This window comes from Perca flavescens, chromosome 6 (assembly GCF_004354835.1).
Source record: "Perca flavescens isolate YP-PL-M2 chromosome 6, PFLA_1.0, whole genome shotgun sequence".
NCBI lineage: Eukaryota > Metazoa > Chordata > Actinopteri > Perciformes > Percidae > Perca > Perca flavescens.
Window position 1 is genome coordinate 19,430,371 of NC_041336.1, and position 18,220 is coordinate 19,448,590.

General features: G+C 39.5%; 1 protein-coding gene across 2 annotated transcripts; it reads right to left on the reverse strand.

Moving 5' to 3' along the window:
* Positions 1-64: 64 nt before the first annotated feature.
* On the reverse strand, positions 65-17,043 carry LOC114556635 (phosphatidylinositol 4-phosphate 5-kinase type-1 alpha). Of its 2 annotated transcripts, XM_028579638.1 has the most exons (17): positions 16,922-17,043; positions 15,049-15,084; positions 13,622-13,656; positions 12,520-12,612; positions 12,201-12,331; positions 11,934-12,051; positions 9,951-10,103; positions 9,490-9,789; positions 5,274-5,503; positions 4,935-5,018; positions 4,761-4,809; positions 4,311-4,395; positions 3,990-4,160; positions 3,732-3,864; positions 3,587-3,640; positions 3,374-3,473; positions 65-3,256 (listed from the first exon to the last, which is right to left on the reverse strand). In XM_028579638.1, exons 1-17 carry the CDS (start codon positions 16,965-16,967, stop codon positions 3,254-3,256), a joined length of 1,821 nt encoding a protein of 606 aa, XP_028435439.1. In that variant the 5' UTR covers positions 16,968-17,043; the 3' UTR covers positions 65-3,253. The 2 variants fall into 2 exon arrangements, with proteins under 2 accessions (XP_028435439.1, XP_028435440.1); XM_028579639.1 differs by lacking the exon at positions 15,049-15,084.
* Between the last annotated feature and the right edge of the window lie 1,177 nt (positions 17,044-18,220).

Below are 18,220 nucleotides of genomic sequence, written 5' to 3' on the forward strand. Positions count from 1 at the left end.
ACTATTATTCACAAACACCTAGTCACAGGTAGTTGGATAATACACATGAACAAAGGGACCAAACCAAGATTTAGAAAATATGTTTAATCCTTTAAAATCAGACATGAAAACATCACCAGCACATAACAGAAACATGGCAGGAGGGACAGGCAGCACATATTGCATGAGAAGGCATTTCCGTGACTCCTATGTACATATACACATTTTATACACAGTAAAAATATAGTAATTGAAGCATTATAGGACAACCAGCAATGTTGGCTCGTAAGCCGTGTGAAACATTCATGTTGAAAAATCGTGGGAGATTAACAACCCAGAATCATCATGGAGCAAACATGTCCATCATATCACAATCTAAACATGAAATATAAAAAGGGAAATTGTCAAATTGTCCCCATTCATAGGCAATACACACTATAAAGTTTCAGACATCCTTTTGTCAGTATATAGTATACGTACAATCATCTAAAAAGGTACATAATACAACTTTCATCTTTTCAGCCTGTAGCGATCAATCGTAATAATAAATATACTTCTTAGAGCTGAAAGGTGGCAGATTGTGGTTCATATTGCATTACTTCAAATATACTGTAGTGTCTACACTGAATGCACCGCCCTTTAAGCACCGTAGGATGACGTTTCTCTTATGCCATGGTGTAGTACATCAACTGTGACAGAGCTGGTCTACATCCAGCAATTACACAGCACCACCCAACAAAAAAAATTAAAATAATTCTACGACATAAAACATCAAAATCCAGTTGTCCCAAAATATAAACTGGATTTTTCTTATGAGAAAGATTTTGTGTTTTCTTTGGCGGCTGTTTGACTCAACCAACTAAATACAACTTTAAACTGATCTGTTTGAAATAATCAATATTTTACATTTCAGCATATCAGAAAAAAAATCATTTCAAGTACATTACCCCAACTACACAAAGGTGGTAAATAACAGGTTCTAAGAGCTACCACAACTGTAGTAAATTTTACTTGAATTACACAGGAATGTGGAGTTAAATCTTTAAATGTCTCAGGCCACAAAGTAAACAGTTTCTTTGATAAAGAAAAAAAAATTGTCAGATACAGCTTATCAGACGTGAAATTATTTAGGAAAACAAACAAACATCCAGTTAAATAATAGATCCTTAAACACAGGTCAACCCAGTGTTATTACCATGTCCTACCTATCAGTAAATGTAGGTATCGAGGAGTGAGTGATTTTCCTATTACCTGTACTGGATCCTAAACATTTGCAAGAACTCCCCACTCCTTTCTTTGGTGTAGCAATTGACTTATACTACAAAAGACTCAGTCCTAAATCCTCAACTGTGCATTGATGAACATACATAGTTTTTGTTCCTTCTACATTCACAACCCGCGTTTCCCCTTCTCCCTCTCTGCTGCATAGACCAAATGTGCCTACAAAACTAACAGTAGTTCCTTAAATGAGATGATGTCTATGATCTTGAGTGTTGCTACAGTCACTTGGTAGTGAATAGTGATTCAAATTTCTGTATCAGAAATATCTCACAGGGGTAAAAACCTCTCTGCTAGCCGCCTCTGCAGCTTGTATAGTGCCCTAAACAACATCAACACAAAAAAACATTTTGTGAAAACAAAGCATAATTGTTATGAACAGCAGAGTAAAAGCTGAGTAAGACTACAGTACATAGAAAAAAAAAATAACAAATATTAGTTATACGCATGGTTATTAATATTGGTCAAGGGTGGATGTGGGCGAGGGGTCATTTCTGTAACCAGCAGAAATGAATATTAAGAGACAGAAAGATTAAGATTGTCTGATGTCGGGAGAGTTAACAGTATTAGCTGAGCTGATGAACAAGTGACTGAGCGCTTGACATTTGTACACATAACCAAAAGGAATTGTACTAGTGTTTGCATTAAAATCTGGAATTCTTTTAAGCCCTGATTGTTGGTCCAAACATACAAATGGCAGTTTGATGACTTTAGCTGTAGTGATAAGGCAGGTTTATCTGTGTGACAACACTAACCTGTAGAACATGTCAGTTATACATCAAATGTTAAGGACGGGACAAACATGTAAAGGCACAGACATGACAGATGAATGACAGTAGCTGGAAATTATTACTATTCTACTAGCTTAATACCATGACTTCATTTAACCGCATCTACTGGTCAGCAATGCTGTTGACAGCTCTTCCTTTCTGTATTCATTTATAGCACATATGGTCTTCAACAGGGTGGGAGGTTTGTAAGGGTTGTACAAATGTGGTCTACCATGTTAATAAGACACGTTCTATATAAGAAAAACATTGTAAAGTACATTCAGCAGTGGCAAGATCTAGCTGGACCTTTGCAGCACCACCGTGGCTTCCAAACAGTAACAAAATGTGAAACCAAAATTGCTGTTAAGTCTGGTTCAACCCATCTCTCTGCTGTTTCAAAATCTGACGTCAAACAAATACTGTACATCCACAATCAGTAAAAAGAAATGCATACATGATTGCAGTCAACAGCAGGAAGTGCTGATTCAAACAAGGACCGTTGAAAGCTCAGAGTGTCCCTGCTCATGAGGAGTGCTGAGGGGAAAATGGATGGGTGGGAAACGGCAACACTTGAGTGTGAATCACGTAAATGTGAAACCACTTAGACTTCTGTATGAACACAGAGGCAAATATTCACTCCTACAAATGCAGGCTATGCCCTTCATGTGCGTGAAGTGTGTGCGTTCCTGCTGAAATGCTGTCTGTGCCATCTCACAATTGCTTCATGCTGCGAAAAGTGGACAAGATGACTGTTCACGGATAATTTGACTGCCTTTACCATCCACTGGTGACTGGGGCATGGACATTCACAATATACAACTAATTATTGTTCATTAAGTCATCAAAGCATCCTTCATGTTGGGAACGTCTTTGTTTTATCAATGTAATGCTGCCAGAGCTACTACAGAGCTGCCAATTCAGGGTAATAAGCATTTTTCCAGGTGTGTATTAAAGACAATTGGGCTTTGGGATGTCGATGGCTGGGAAAGCTGAAGCCTACCGCGCACCGACTTCTTCTTGATCTTCCAATCACTGCTTTCTTCACTTTCACAACCTCCACTGCACCTCGCTGCTTGATCCAGCGATCCCTGTATAAACTATGTGTGAGAAAACAACAGAGGTGCAACGGATGGTCCGTGGTGGATGGGTGTTTCACTCTCTTTATTGTTACTTCCGCCCACTTCACCTCATCCAGAAACGCCTAGTCTTCAGATGTCTGTTTTCTTTTACTGTGAAGATGAAACTAATGTCAATACAAGAATACAAGTAATGTCCAACTAATACTGGCTGCTGCAACAATAACACTATAAATAATCTTTAATTACAGTTTCATCTGTTAGACTTACAAAGCAGATGTTGGTCTCAGGAATTATGTCTGAGAGTGAAATTACTTCTTCGTTTCCAGACAGGTTGCCTGAATTATCGACTGCCCCTTCTTCCCCCAAACTGGAACAGAGAAAAGGCGGTTAATTTGAAACGACTAATGCGCGAGAAAAGAATGCATCTAATTTTCAGTCTGATGAGGCTGTAATTTTATGACCTATCACTGCCTTCTGTACCTGTGATGGTCAAGGTCTGTGTTTGCCGATTTGTGAACTTCTACCCCTACAGATCTATGGAGAAAAGTCAGAGCAAAAGAAAATGAAAGAGTGTGAAAGTTGAGGTGGAAGAATGAAGGTTATTGATATCTTGGAGATGCTTTACCGTAGGGGAGGAGAGGTGGAGGCGACTCCTGTGCTGCCTAGTGACGAGGTGGACAGGTTGGCCTCATAGTCAGCAGAGTTTTCTCCAAGTGGAGGGGTCCTCGGAACAAGATCTGGTCTGCCCAACTGAACGCCTGGGAACAAAGTATCATTAAGAAACCAAATGTCAACCGCAGTATCTCCAATCTCAGTAAAGCTATGACAACAATAGATCTACTTAACGTTCTTAACACTTTGCTTTTGACGTCTGGGTTCTTACCACCGTCTGCCTCTGAATCTGTGCTTTTAAAGTGGCTGTGGTAGACTAGTCTGGAGTCAATGGCTGACTGTCCTGCTGCGTGGGAGAGCGAGGTGGGACCTCCCAGGGTGGGGGCCCTCCTCAGACCTCCTGGACCACCACCACGACTCTTCTTAGATGGTGATGGTTTTACTGAAGATGGAGCACATAAAAGTGGAAATGATCAATACAGGCACGTAGATTTTTACCCCTGGGATTTCTATGCCGTCAATAGAAATCAGGCATCAGGCTATTAACTTCAGTTCAGTACAATTACAAAATACACACAAATGCATTACTTACGTGGAATTTTCTTGAACACTGTGTTGCACATGAATTGTTGGAAACGATCTGCATAGAATCCAGGTCTGTGAACTGAAACGGTGTCCTAAAGTGGTAAAACAGAAACAGAGCCATTAGATATGTATGTCTATATCCAATCACATTTTTCTTACAAAACAGAAGTACCTACCACTTTTTGTTTGATTAACAATTATCAATTCATTATCACTTATCAAATTAATCTGCCATTTATTTTAATTAATCAAGTAAACTAGTGAAAAATGTCTCATTTCTTGAAGCCCAAGGTAATGTCATTAAAGGTCTGGTTTTTTTATTGGTCAATAATCAAAATTGTGGTTTTCTTTCGGTCATCGACTAATCGATTAATTGACTAACCGTTCCAGTTCCACATTGTATATTAAAACGTACAGCCATGAATGATAGATAGTACTGTAGTGTGTAGGCTCTTACCCCATCATGGACCAAAGCCTTCCAGGAGTGCTCCAACTTCTTAATAAACCTAAATAAGAGATAATAAAACTAGTTACTGGAAGTCATAAAAATGAGTTATGATGGTGGGAAGCTTGCTCATGAATTCAGAATGAATGTTTATACGAGGAACTGATTTGGCTGCTCTGAACAAACCTGTAGGACTGGAGAATGTCAATGATGCCGATGTAGATCAGCAACCTCTCTCCTTTAGTATTACGAGATGGAATACCACCCATGCTGAAAGGACAAGGCCACAGGGTCAACAACAGATCATTTAATTGTCATGTCACAGTCACAGACTTGCACTACCAGGGACAGGGGTTGCAAATTAGTCATGGCTATAAACCTGTATGCATGGCATCTACTTTGTATTTTTTATAAAGAAATGTTCTATGCATTTGTCCCTGTCAAATAAACATTAAATAAAAAATAAATAAAAAACACTAGTTCGGTTTCAGCTCTGCTTGTGGTCAGCTAAGCAATAAGACTCACTGGTCTTCTGAATCCAAAACTCCCTTCCCTCGAGCCTCGCCTTGAATGGACTCCATGGCTGTACAGTACAGACTTTTCTGAGCTTGTGGCCGGCGCTGATCTGGGGTCACTGCTCCTTCTGACCCCCCACTGTCACCCGGGTTGCCCCCGCTACGCTCTCGATTGGCCTGGTCCATGTTGTGGATGCCCATCAACAGACTGTAATCCATGATCTTGAAACTCTGCAAGAGCTACATAAAACATAGAAATATAATAAATAAGTTGACATTACTAAAAAAAATCTAGTAGTCCGTTACCACCAAAAGTTAAAAAAATAAATAAAAAATGAACAGTAATACTTAAACATTAATTCCTTAATTTAAACATTTGAATCACTCTTTTTTCAGTGTCAGTTTTTTTTGTAATCAGGAGAACATGTCATTCTTATGGTTGGTACCGAAGTACCGGGTCTAGTGACATCCCTACTATAGGCTCTTGAGTCTTAACAATTACACGTATAATTTCATAGACAATACCAGACTCACAACAACATTGTTATTATTTGTTATTTTGCTTGATTTGATGGTTGGTGGTTGACAGTGACAGAGATGTGGAAGTGAAAGAGGGCTGTGAAGGTACAACTGTAGTAAAACTGCAGCAAACCTTTACACTCAAAAATGTTCACAATGTTTTTTGTGTTTTGATTACAAGGACCATTAATTAAATGTTTTTTAAAAGTTCTAAGATAAAGTTAAATACTATGATAAAATAATAAATGAGTGGTGACAAGTTGATTTATACCACGTTCTCTTAAATTTAGGTGGACTGTGGAAAAACAAAGTAACAGTGACCACAAAGACAGATTAGGCCGGCCACACACTGGCTGCATCGCATGGCTCCCATGTTAACAGGTTAGGCATAAAAAAAAATAGTTTTGTTCTGGTTGGTTGCCAGTTGAGGTCATGGGTCGATAGGGAATTTATTTTATTTTTTTCCCAGTGGCAGCAAGGGATAGGTAGGATTTTTTTTTTCCTTTACAGTAGCGATGGATACTGGATGGATATATTTTTTCATAACATAGCCTACCTGTTACTACATGTACAGTTGTCACTTAGTAAATTGAAAACATGATGAGGCGTCATTCACGTGCATATTAAGTAGCCACATGTATCTGTTTTGGTCTTATACATCGACAGGTTTACCGCTCCAGCGGAGAGGATGGTTCGTTTAGACAGCAGCTAAGTTTACAAGAGTTTGTCCAAAATTCAAGATTCGTTGCAAATTAAGATAAACAGTTAGACTACAAACTGACATCTTTCGTTTTAGCTTGTTTGTAAAAAGTCTCTATTTGCAGAGTAGAGCTGTGTTTGCATAGCGCGGTGGACAAGAGTGGACAGTGCAGACAGAAATATCGGTTTCTACACGTTTATGCCTGTAGAACAGGTAGGTGGGTATTGATAAGTATTGACTTTTTAATCATGGAGGGTTTATTGTAGGCTACTTACAGTAACGAGTGTAGCATTAGTTCATCTGCGCCAGCGGCAGTAAATAATGTATAATCTGTATCGTTTCCAATCGGTTACATGTGCTGCATCAAGTAACGCACGCACATCGGCTCTGCTCTGTGTGTGTGCGCGTGCGCGCGCAGCGTGGGCATCGCTGTTCAGAATACTGTCTATCTTCCATAATGCAACACTCCATAATGCTAATGACAACACTGAAGTTGTCATTAGCTTCACTGCTGTTAGCCACCTCCATTGAGTCCCAGGGACTTGCTGTAACGTTAGAGCACTCTAAAGGGTGTTTACCTTTCATTTAATCGTGTTTGCTTGCTACGTTGCCATCCTCTTGAACGACATTAAACACAACATATAGTTCATGAGTGGTTTCATCTGCCCTGTTTAACGTGTTGAAGCTCCCCGGCGGCGTAGTAGCGCTGTACCTGGCCGGTGAGGGCTGCTTAAAGGAGCCGCCCTCACGCTGCTGCTGTAAAACTGGACATGGCAACGTTAAGTGCCGCTGCGGCGACATCGGGTCCTCTTCCAGCATTGCTGGAGGACAACAGGCATCTTGGATCGCAAGAGTGCTGTACAAAAATGTAATTATAGTTTGCCTCAAACTTTTTATTTGTGTATTTATTTAATTCGTATCATTTCTTCCCCAAGCTCATAAAATAAATTTGGGTCGCACATAAATTGACAGGGTCAGTCGGAAACCGGAACCAAACAATTATTTTTGTTAGGCCTTAGAGCTTACACACTGCCTGCGTGACACGCATGTCCCTGCAGATATAAATGTAATTAAAAATAATAATAATTATTGATTTTCAAATATTGCACCTGTCAATACAGAACAAAATATTCCGTAGCCTATTTTGCCGTCAATACTGCTGAAGTTATCTTTGCTGTAATCAAATCAGTATATATTTATGTTTAACATGAAGTATACTGCTTGAGTGCAGTAAATCAATGGGAAACATAGATGTGTACAGACAAGGCTAGCAGCAGCAGCACCGCATCAGACACATTTCTGGTGTGTAAAGACAGAAAAATCCACGCAGCTGACACGCAACAGAAACGCCACGCTCATGCGACACAGCCAGTGTGTGGCCGGCCTTAGCCTCTAATGGGATGAGATATTTCGACACACTTATGTGACACACTTAAAGTAGAAGGGAATTATTAGAGCTCCCACATCAATACTAGGGGTGGGCGATATGGACAAAAAATAATATCTCAATATTTTAAAAAAATGTATATCTCAATATTTTTTAAAGACGATATCCTTTAAAAATGTGTTTTTAAAAGTCAGAGTTACTTAATCACCACATCATAATAATAATGGGCACAATGTTGAATGAAAACAGTTCTTATTTATTATTTAGTAAGTAAAAACAATTCAAAGACAAAATACTAATACTATACTAATACTAATTGAACTAGTGTAGGAACATTGAACTCTGAGAATACATTCAGTTGAACATCTCTGCTGTAATGTAAATTGTGCAGCATACAAGCAAGATGAAATCATAACAATAAACAAAGGGCTCTGTTCTGTAACATATTGCACACAACGTGTCCTTATTGGAACCAGTCCTGGAGATGAGATAGGGCAGTGTCAGGCCAGGTTTTGATAGTCCTTCTGACCGGGATTTATGCTGGGATCAGGTAAGGACGCCTTGTTTAAGTCCCCTGCTACAATATTTATCCCCCCTGCGCTGCAGTTTGTTCACTGGTTAGCAGTTAGCCAAACTTGTGCTAATGTTAGCATTGGGGGCTATGTAGACGGCAGTGCGCTTCCAGGTCAGGTTAGCAGCGCGGGGCAACGATTCTGCGGTCGGTACTCCATTCATTATACACAAAAATGCACAGTCCTCCGCCTCTGGTAGCTCGGCGTGCTAGCTGCAGACAACAATCCACGGAGCGCCCGGTCTGGCTATGTCCTCCGGGATGTTATGAGCCGCCTGGAAGGCTGTTGTAACGGCTGTGTTGTATCGTAGTCCTATATTGATTAGTCTAGTGTGGCTGTACTTGTTTAAATATACACCGACAGGAGAGCTAGTAGCCGCTGCACAATTGCACGCCGCCATCTTTGTTGACATTAGTGAATGTGTAGCGTTCCAATGCGTGTTTTGAAGTGTTTTTTTCTAAGTAATTTAAGTACTCGATAATGTCTATTTGCACATCGTTAACACAACAATGACGATATTATCGTAGACGATATATATCGCCCATCTCTAATTAATACATTAAACGTAGCCTCTGTTATACAAGTTGTTTGGCTTTACCAGGTTCTGATAAACCAACGTTAAACATAACATAATATCCTGTGTGATATGATAAATCCCACCCCTGTCTTCTATCACTTGAAAATGTATCGTCCCTCATAGTAAACAATTAGTTTGCAGCGTCATGCAAGCTTGAGTCATCTCTGCTACACTAGACTGTTGGTGATGCCAGCAGTGGTGGAGCTCAACATGTTTCCAAAAAGCCTAATGCACTTGGTGCTTAGTCAAACTTTCAGCAGAATATTTCAGAAACGTATGGGCTTTAATAACATTTTTTGGTACCCAACAGAAATTATATCCACTGTCATTGGTAAAAAATAAAACGCTCTAACAAATCATTTCATTTTTTTTGATGATGACCTAAAAACAATGCACACAAATGTCTCCTGTAATCCCACGTGGGCTGAGAGGTTTGAATAAAAATGAAAAACAAGCATCTCTGTGACTCACCAAGCAGTCCCTCTGAATGGTCTTGCACAGGGCATTGTAGTTGTCCGCTTCAAGCAGCAGACCATCAGGCAAGTCCTGGATAAAGTCCAGGTCTTTGTGAATGGGAACGGCCTTTTCTCTTTCCTTAGGGGAAGCTCGTCTCTTATAGGTGGAGCCCTTCAGGTCGTATTTTAGGTGCATGGGGATGATCCGAGGCAGAAGATTGTTCATCACTACAATACGGATATTCTTGCCACCTGCCTGCACGCAATACAGCCCGTAGAACTTGGGTAACAAGGTGCGTTTGTTTTGGTTTATGTTCTGGAAGGGAGGAGGAATATGGAAAACAGATAAGTGACACACTTAAAGTAGAAGGGAATTATATAAGCCACCTACTCTTATGATAATTATAAATACTGCAATAATAATCACTCATATCAAACACAATCCCACTTTCTGTTATACTCATTTGTCAGGCTCACCATGAAGTACCCAGGCAGGAGTTTTTGGAGGAACTCTGCCTCTTTATGTTGAACAGTCTTGATGATGAACTCGTCGTCACTGGAGACATAAAAGAGGGATCCGCTTGCTCCGGGGTTAGACAGCTCAATCAATGGCTCGTTACACAGAGAATACTTTAAGAGGAAGGAGTCTGTATTAGTATCTAATTGAAACAAAGCAAACATGTTGGCATATGGAGCAGTTTCTCTGCGAGAGTATGAAATTCCAAGTGCTGTTATCAAAAAACAGAGAAAGAATCAAGAGGGAGAAAAACCCAAAAGCAAGAAATATGACGAAAAATATTGGATTAAGGCTTCACTCAGACCTGTGAAGATCCACGACCACACTGTCAACAATTTGTGGCCATGTGTTGGTGAAGGAAAGCCTTAAACCTTCCAACCTGCTGAGGCACTTGCAAACTAGGCCTACACGATTAATCGTTATAAAATCTCGATCTCGATTCACAATTTAATTTTAAATGACTTCCCATTTCTTTCTTTATTTTATTTTTTTGGGGGGGGGGCATTTTCTGCCTTTATTTTGAAAGGACAGCTGAAGAAATGAAAGGCAATCAGTTAAAAAGTGTGCTAAGAAATCATTCTGTTTTTGATACTGTACTTAAACTGGCAACTGACAAACTCCATTTCTCTAGAGACTGAAGCTGTAGCTGCAGCATGTTGATTGACATGTTTTAATTATGTAAAGACATGTTCAAGGAGTTCAGCTGGGTTATATGTCACTATTTTTGGTAGCCTACTGTACTTAAATGACCAGTATGTACTTTATTTTCTTTATTCATTGAAGCCTCAATGTTTATAGGCTTGTGGTGATGCGCAATGTGCTATAGGTGCCAAAAACAATCTAGGTTTGGTACTAGGGCTGGGTACCGAACGTCGATACTTTTATGGCAACGGAAAAAATCATTATTCATATAAAAAAGAAATATTATTTATCTTTCGGTTCCAAAAGCGTCTGAGCGCGTAAGCGCTTGCTTATCTGTCCTCTCTGCATATTGACACAGAGACCGACACACACACACACACACACACACACACACACACACACAGAGGTGCGGACAGAGTAAACTGTCTGCAGTTTTGTTGAAGTCACAGAGAGTCACGGCGATGCTGATAAAGTGGTCTCAGGTGTGGTTACAGTTTTTCAAAACTTCACACAGACAGCGTTTGCAGCAATATGATATTAATGGCGAGCCGAAAGCGGTCGCTGTACTGTTGACGTTACACTTCCTCTTAGACAAGCAGGCACAACATTCGTTTGGTTTCTTTGCCCTGATGACTGACTGACTTGCACTTGTAATAATGTTACTCTGAGTGAGCAGTTTTACCAGAATTTTTTAATTTTGCTAACTGTTTTGATTCACAATTAAGGTGGAAAATAAAAGCTTTGTTTAATGTATTTTTGTTGATGTTGAAATGGATTTTAAAACATATGGTATCGAAAAAAGTATTGTTAGGAACCGGCATCGAAACTGAGGTATCGAAATTGGCACCGGATCGAAAGATTTTGAACGATGCCCAGCCCTATTTGGTACTGCCAATTTGTTTTGTTTTGTCATGATTTGTATGTGCAATAAACATTGCACTTCTTGAGAAAAAAATCGTGGCAGAGAATCGTGATATCAATTCTAAGCTAAAAAAACGTGATTCATATTTTTACCCCGAATTATGCAGGCCTATTGCAAACCCGAGATAAAGTATTGCAGACAAAAAACTGTTGTTAGAAATAAAAACTACAGGAGCTACATGGTCAAAAATCTGTCTTGCAAAAATGATCTCTCATTGGATAGCCAAAACTGGAAAGCCTTACAATTCATATGCATAGTATAGTGGTTAAAACCACTGAACTAAACCATTTAACAAAAGAAAAGATAGGAGCAGCGATTAAAGCCAAAACAAGAGCAGTTCTTGTAAACATGGCAGTGTGTGTTTGGTGTAAGTACTGACCAGGTAGTCATCTGGTCGAATGCCAAAGAGTTCTCTGAAGTAACGAAAGGCAATAGGAGCGTAGGTCTTAAAGCGAAAGTCACTGTAGTGGTGAGCAGGAGTCAGGTTACTGCCTTCACTGAAAACACATGTGTGAGAGAGAGAGAGAGAGAGAGAGAGAGAGAGAGAGAGAGAGAGAGAGAGAGAGAGAGAGAGAATTAAATTACATGAAATCAGAAACCACAAATTCACAATGTTTTTTCAACTACAACTTCTGCTGTAATCAACCTGGGGAAGAAGATGCTTTCGACCACCACAAAGTCCTGCATGAGAACATCCCTCTCCGCCTTTTGGCTTAAGCTGCCAACTGTGTGAGTGATGCCCAACTGGATGGCACCTTTTAGGGCAGATGATGTGGTCTAGAGGGTTCAGAGAGGAAAAAATAGTAAGTGCTGGAACAAACAAGATGTTATCCCTGTGACTTCTGCTGTTTCACTGACTATTTTTTTTTTTTTTATGTCTAGTAAGCTGAATTTCCAAACTAATTTTAGAATATAAACACCAACAGCAAAACCACTGGTGTCACTGACCCCCACCCTGTTTTAACCTTTTTATAGGTGGTCTCTCCTGTGGTGGTCTCAACCCCCCGGTGTCCGATGGTCTTCTTCATACTCTGAGTTGTGCCTGAAGAGCCTGGCATCTGGGGAGAGGGGCAGAGAGAAAAACATTTAAATATGGTCTGGTGAGTGTGTTTGTGCTTCTGAACAAAGAAGACTAAGAGCTAGCCATACGTAGGCTTTAGGCCACACTGGGTAAACATCTTCACATGACAACCTTATCCTGACAAGTTGCTCAACTTTCAGCGAGGGTCAATTTGTGTGGAGGAAGAAGGGAGTAAAAGGCTTGTCAGCTGCTCTGGTTTTATCCACTTGTGATTGGTGTCTACTTTATGTTTACTTTAGTAAGTAATTGCAATTAAATAAGTACCAAATAAATGTATGTTAGTTTGTAACCCGCCTCTTTTTTTGCTCAACAAATTCCTATCATTTAGATTTTCCAACAATATACTAGGGGTGTTGAAATGAATCTGGCATCAATGCATCACGATGCGGACCTGGGCGATTCTGAATTGATGCAGTGACAGACCATAATCGATTAATGCCTACTGATGTTAGCGGTTGATTTTCCGGTCGCTGCTTTTTTTGTTTTTGCCTTTTGTCTGCTGTGTTCCAACTCCACTATATTCAGGAAGTGTCTTTTTTTTAAGAGCAAATACAATAAAAAGGAGAGTTCATATATATCTGACTGCTTGAATTTGTTGATGAAAACCATTTGTAGCAATATATATTAATATTGAGGAGATGCATTGTGATGCATCGTGATATCAAATCGTTTCAAATCATTGACAGGATAATCAAATTAGAATTGTGACACCAATGAAGATTGACACCCCTACAATAAACACAAACTCTCCAACAATACAAGAAAGAGTTGACCACATGTTTTTAGAGCCATTTAATCACCTTTTATCACCTGTGTAACAAACAGGACTGTCTCTTACGTCTCACATTGATGATGATGCTTGAACTCTCTAAACCTGTTATTCTTCCCTGCTGAGGGTTGACTGTATCAACATTTACTTTACTTGGGACTCTACATAATACAGAGGTATTTTGTAAATTTAGTAAGACAATTTCTGACGTCCTTACCTCTGAGGGGGCCATTTTTCGGATGCCACTGGTCCCTAAAGACAGAAAAACATGTTAAATCGGAATTTACAATGTGACACTGACTCTTGAGAACTTATAACACTAAAGCCTTAAAAGCAGCTGTGCTCGATATTCAGAAAAGAAGTGGTTTGGGATTGCCTCCACACGGCTCTCACAGACCGTTCCCCAACATGACAAATACCGACGTTTTGTCACGTACAAGTTTGTCAAGTACAGCCTTTTTAAGGAGCCACTAGTTCCCTTGTTCAAACACAACTTCATGAAACCCGTGTAAACGTCCACCCATGCAGTCAGCGTGAAGTTGATGCTTGAAAACATTTTTTAAAAACTTGCTGGCAATGTTGGCAGCTTTAACGTGGAATAATTTGTTAATGAATAATAATTTGTTAAAAACCCCTCTGCTGGTTAATTACCAGGGCTATTTCCAGCACTGGCTGATGACTATGAGGCCAATGATGAGCCCAGAACTAAATATGGCCACAGAAACTAACTCTTGCCCTCGATACACCAGCTGTGTGTGTGCTGGAACTACTCCCCTGAGCTGGCTGCTCCAGATTTATCTGGTCCCCTAAGATGTGTGTCTACAGTCACAACGGACCTCCTCCACAAAACTACAATTTATAGCTCTTTCTGTAACAGCCTACTTTGTGTCTCACAGTAACTGCATTTATACATTTGATTAACTCCAATATGTTAATGTTTGTTAAATTAAGCCATTCAGCAAACTCAACTGATTAGCATAGAAGTAGTATCTTGTAGGAACTAAAAATTCAAAAAAATTCCAGCCATCACCAAGCAAAGACCTCTGGGTGTGTGTCAAATTTACTGGTTGGATAATCAAAGATAAGAAGTGAAATTGTAATACACGACCACGACACATGATCTATCCTCTTGGGTAAGCATAATAACAACCAGAAAGAAAGAAGAAAGGCACACAGTTGAAAGAAATACACATACTAAACATGATTTCCTATGGCCTTACATAAACTTGCTGTTTAAACCTACTATCTCGCCCACTATGCAAGCACTACTAGCCTGTAACCAATGGCAACATGTAGGTTACTTCAATGCTGCAGTGCCACAGGTCAATATATACAAAAGGATGTTGGGAAGATTATACAACTCTAGTAACAATCCTGTGTGTGAAAATTCATCCATGCTCAGCAGATTCAATCCAGACACTTCAACCCAAGAAAGGTGGGAGTGTTAATTATAAGGCAGACTCACTGAATGCCATGCATCTCTTCTCAGTTAACAGGGACACATGGCAAACCTCCGGGAAACAATGAGCATCATTCTGCCCACATTCCCTCATATTATGTAAAACAACACACTATACCATCATCACTACTCATGCAGTTTCTGCTCACGCACACAGAAATACTCACGCACACCCATGCGCATACCTCGCTGAAATGCTTTCCAGAACCGAGTCCTAATATCTGCGGAGTAGGACACTGTCAGCCTAAACGGCTTAGCCTAGTAAATGAGCAACACTGAACACATTTACTAACTGTGTATAAGTACAATACAATGTGTTTCATGCAGAGCTGAAAAAAATAATCAATTCAATTAGAAAGTTAATCAGCAACTATTTTGATAATAGACATATCCTTTAAGTCATTTTAAAGCAAAAATACCAAACATTTTCTAGTTCCAGCTTCTTAAATTTGAGAATTTGTTGCTTTTCTTTTACCATATCTGATAGTAACAATATATTTGGGTTTGGACTGATAGTAGGATCAAACAAGACAATGCCATGCATTATAATTTCCTGCTATGTTATAGACAAAACAGTTCATTGATTAATCAAGGAAATACAATTTGCAGATTAAATGATAATAACATTAATCATCAACTGCAGTCCTCATTTCATCACATTGCAATTTGTCTGAAGAGTCGACGTAGAACTAGATTATAACACACAGTGCAGCAGATTCAGGGTAGGAATTACCCAACTCAACCCAATTAGGAATGACTTTAGCTCGTCAGTGACAGCCCTTACAACAATAGGCAAACCATCTGTTCCTCTCTGTATACTAAACAACTCCCCGCCAGCCTTGTTCACATGTAGCCTGCAGCATACACAAGGAACTAATATGGGACATGCACACTCTCCTGACATAATTTTCTGCCTATGAAGACCCTATAAATAAACTAGTTCTTGGACCCTTTAGGAAACAAGGAAATAAGGGCTAATATACCGGATACCACATTATGTTACTGTCACTCAACTGACTGTGTGTGTATTTGACAGAGATACAAGAGTGCTTTGAAGCCACTATTTTTATTCACTGATTCAGTCTGGGTGGTACCAAGGGAAGAACAACTACTCAGTGACACAACTAAATGGATTAGCTCCATCATCTGTCCTGTCTAGAAAATTAGACACCTCTGAAAGCACTTGAACTGCCCACCACCCATCTGTATCTGTGTGGGCACTGAAAACCACCATGCATAGATCTGAAATTAGAGAGGCAAACCTTTCATCAGCTGAACGGGGACAGCAGAATAAATTAAGCCCGTTCCTTAACTAAATAAGCATGACAAGTATGTATCATTGGTGAAAAGAATGTAGGAAATCAATAAGTTCAATATTTGTTTTGATAATTACATCACCTCAACTGTGAAAGTTTGGAAAGTAACGCTAAGTGATGGGGTTACTGTTGCAAGTACCAAACGGAAAATGGATTTGCTAGCCGCTTTACTATAAACCTGGACAGATAGAGGAAAAGGAGGGGTGTAACAGGCGAGTAGGGCTGGGGGATACCAGGGTAGTTTGGACAGACCCATTTGGAACAGCAGCCACTTAGCGCGTCTCATATATTTACTAAACAATAAACCGGTATTTATTAAACCTCATATTCATCCCACTGCGTACAGATAACTCATTAACATATAAACACCGTTAAGTTAATAACAAAACACACCACTTGAGCCAACGTGGTCGCGGGAATTAGCGTTATTTATTGATGTTATTAATCCCAATATATAGCTAATTCGATATAGCGCTAGCTAAATATTGGCGGCCTAATAACTAAAGCTTCGTGTGATTAGCAACAACAGCAACTACAGTTTATCAACAAGGCAGATAAACAAGCTAGCCAATTATTGGTTCATTTGTTAGGTTGAAAGCCTCGATGCTAACTAGCTAACTTGCTAACCGGGACGTGAGAAAGCCATCCACCGAGTCACACCGTTATCGATGCTAAAGAATGATACACACTTTTGTTTGTTTGTTTTAAGACAACAAAGGATGAAGGTTTATCTATGAGATACCTGTGGGGGCTGTTGATCCCGAGTCTGCTGTTCCAGCAGTCGCCATTACGATTTGACTGTTCTCATCACAGACAGCATCGACAGTTGAGTTCTGATGCTCGTGTCGCAGCAGCAGCACCACAGCGCCCCCAGTGGACTGAAGTGGAACAGTTTCAGTTTCAGTTTGTACATTATCACCAGGGTTCAAAATGAACTTTTTCGTTGACCAGCCAAATGCCTAGTGAATGTTCAAATTTCAGCAGCTACTCAGTGGATTACCATTGTTTTTGTTGGCCGGTGAGTGGAGCAAATATACCAGCCACTTGCAGATTTTACAAGCATTTGGCTGGTAGATGGTGCAAATTTTGAACCCTGATTATCACCCCTTTTTTCATCAAATTTAAAAGTGTAGAATAATATAAAACAGGCGATCTTTTTTCCCCCCCAATAGCTTTGAATACATTATTTACATTGTTATATATTTTAGTTATTTTGTTAATAATCTTACCTAACGAGCATCACTATGATTTCCAATTTCCTGTTATGCTTCAGTTTCATCCATAATGTTAACACGTTATGTATAGTTTGCATCTTTATATTATTATTCTTTGCATGCCGTCCTATGTTGGATTGTGTTATGTGTTAGTTGTGACATGACAGTAAACAGTGAACCAAACTATCTTAATTCATTTAACAGGGGTTTTGAAGTCTTGCATTGCCAGACCTATAGGGTTTTGTAACACCCATTGATTAGCAGATGAAACAATATTTAATAATTATTAAATATGCAAGGTTTGGCAAGACTGCTCATTTTCATCTAGTGGCTCTCTAGAAATCTGATTAAAAACCATGTGTTGCAAAGTTAAAGTGTCAATCCTTAAGATTTCAGTCCTGGTTAATTTAGAATGTATATATAAGTGAAAACATAGAATTGTGCTGAGAGTTTAGCAGCAGCAGGAGCAATATAAATATAAATAGATAAATATTAATAAATAAGAGAAATATAAATAATCTCATTCTATTTCTGTCGTCTGCAGTCTTGTTGACACATACGTTTCAAGTTTTCTGAATTGTGTGCATACTTCCATTTGTTGTGCGTATACAATGGAGAAAAACTGTAATACAGGATTTTTTCCAGGAGATGTCATGCCAGAACACCAAGTTCAAAATACTGCAAACAGATTAATATTCTCATCCGTGCGCCACAGGCTCATTCACGATTATGTTTCTTCCTTCACTGATAGATAGTGACTTAACAGACATTTAAATGTCAACTCATTGTACCAGGCACACCATGGTTAAACTAACAGCATAGGCCTT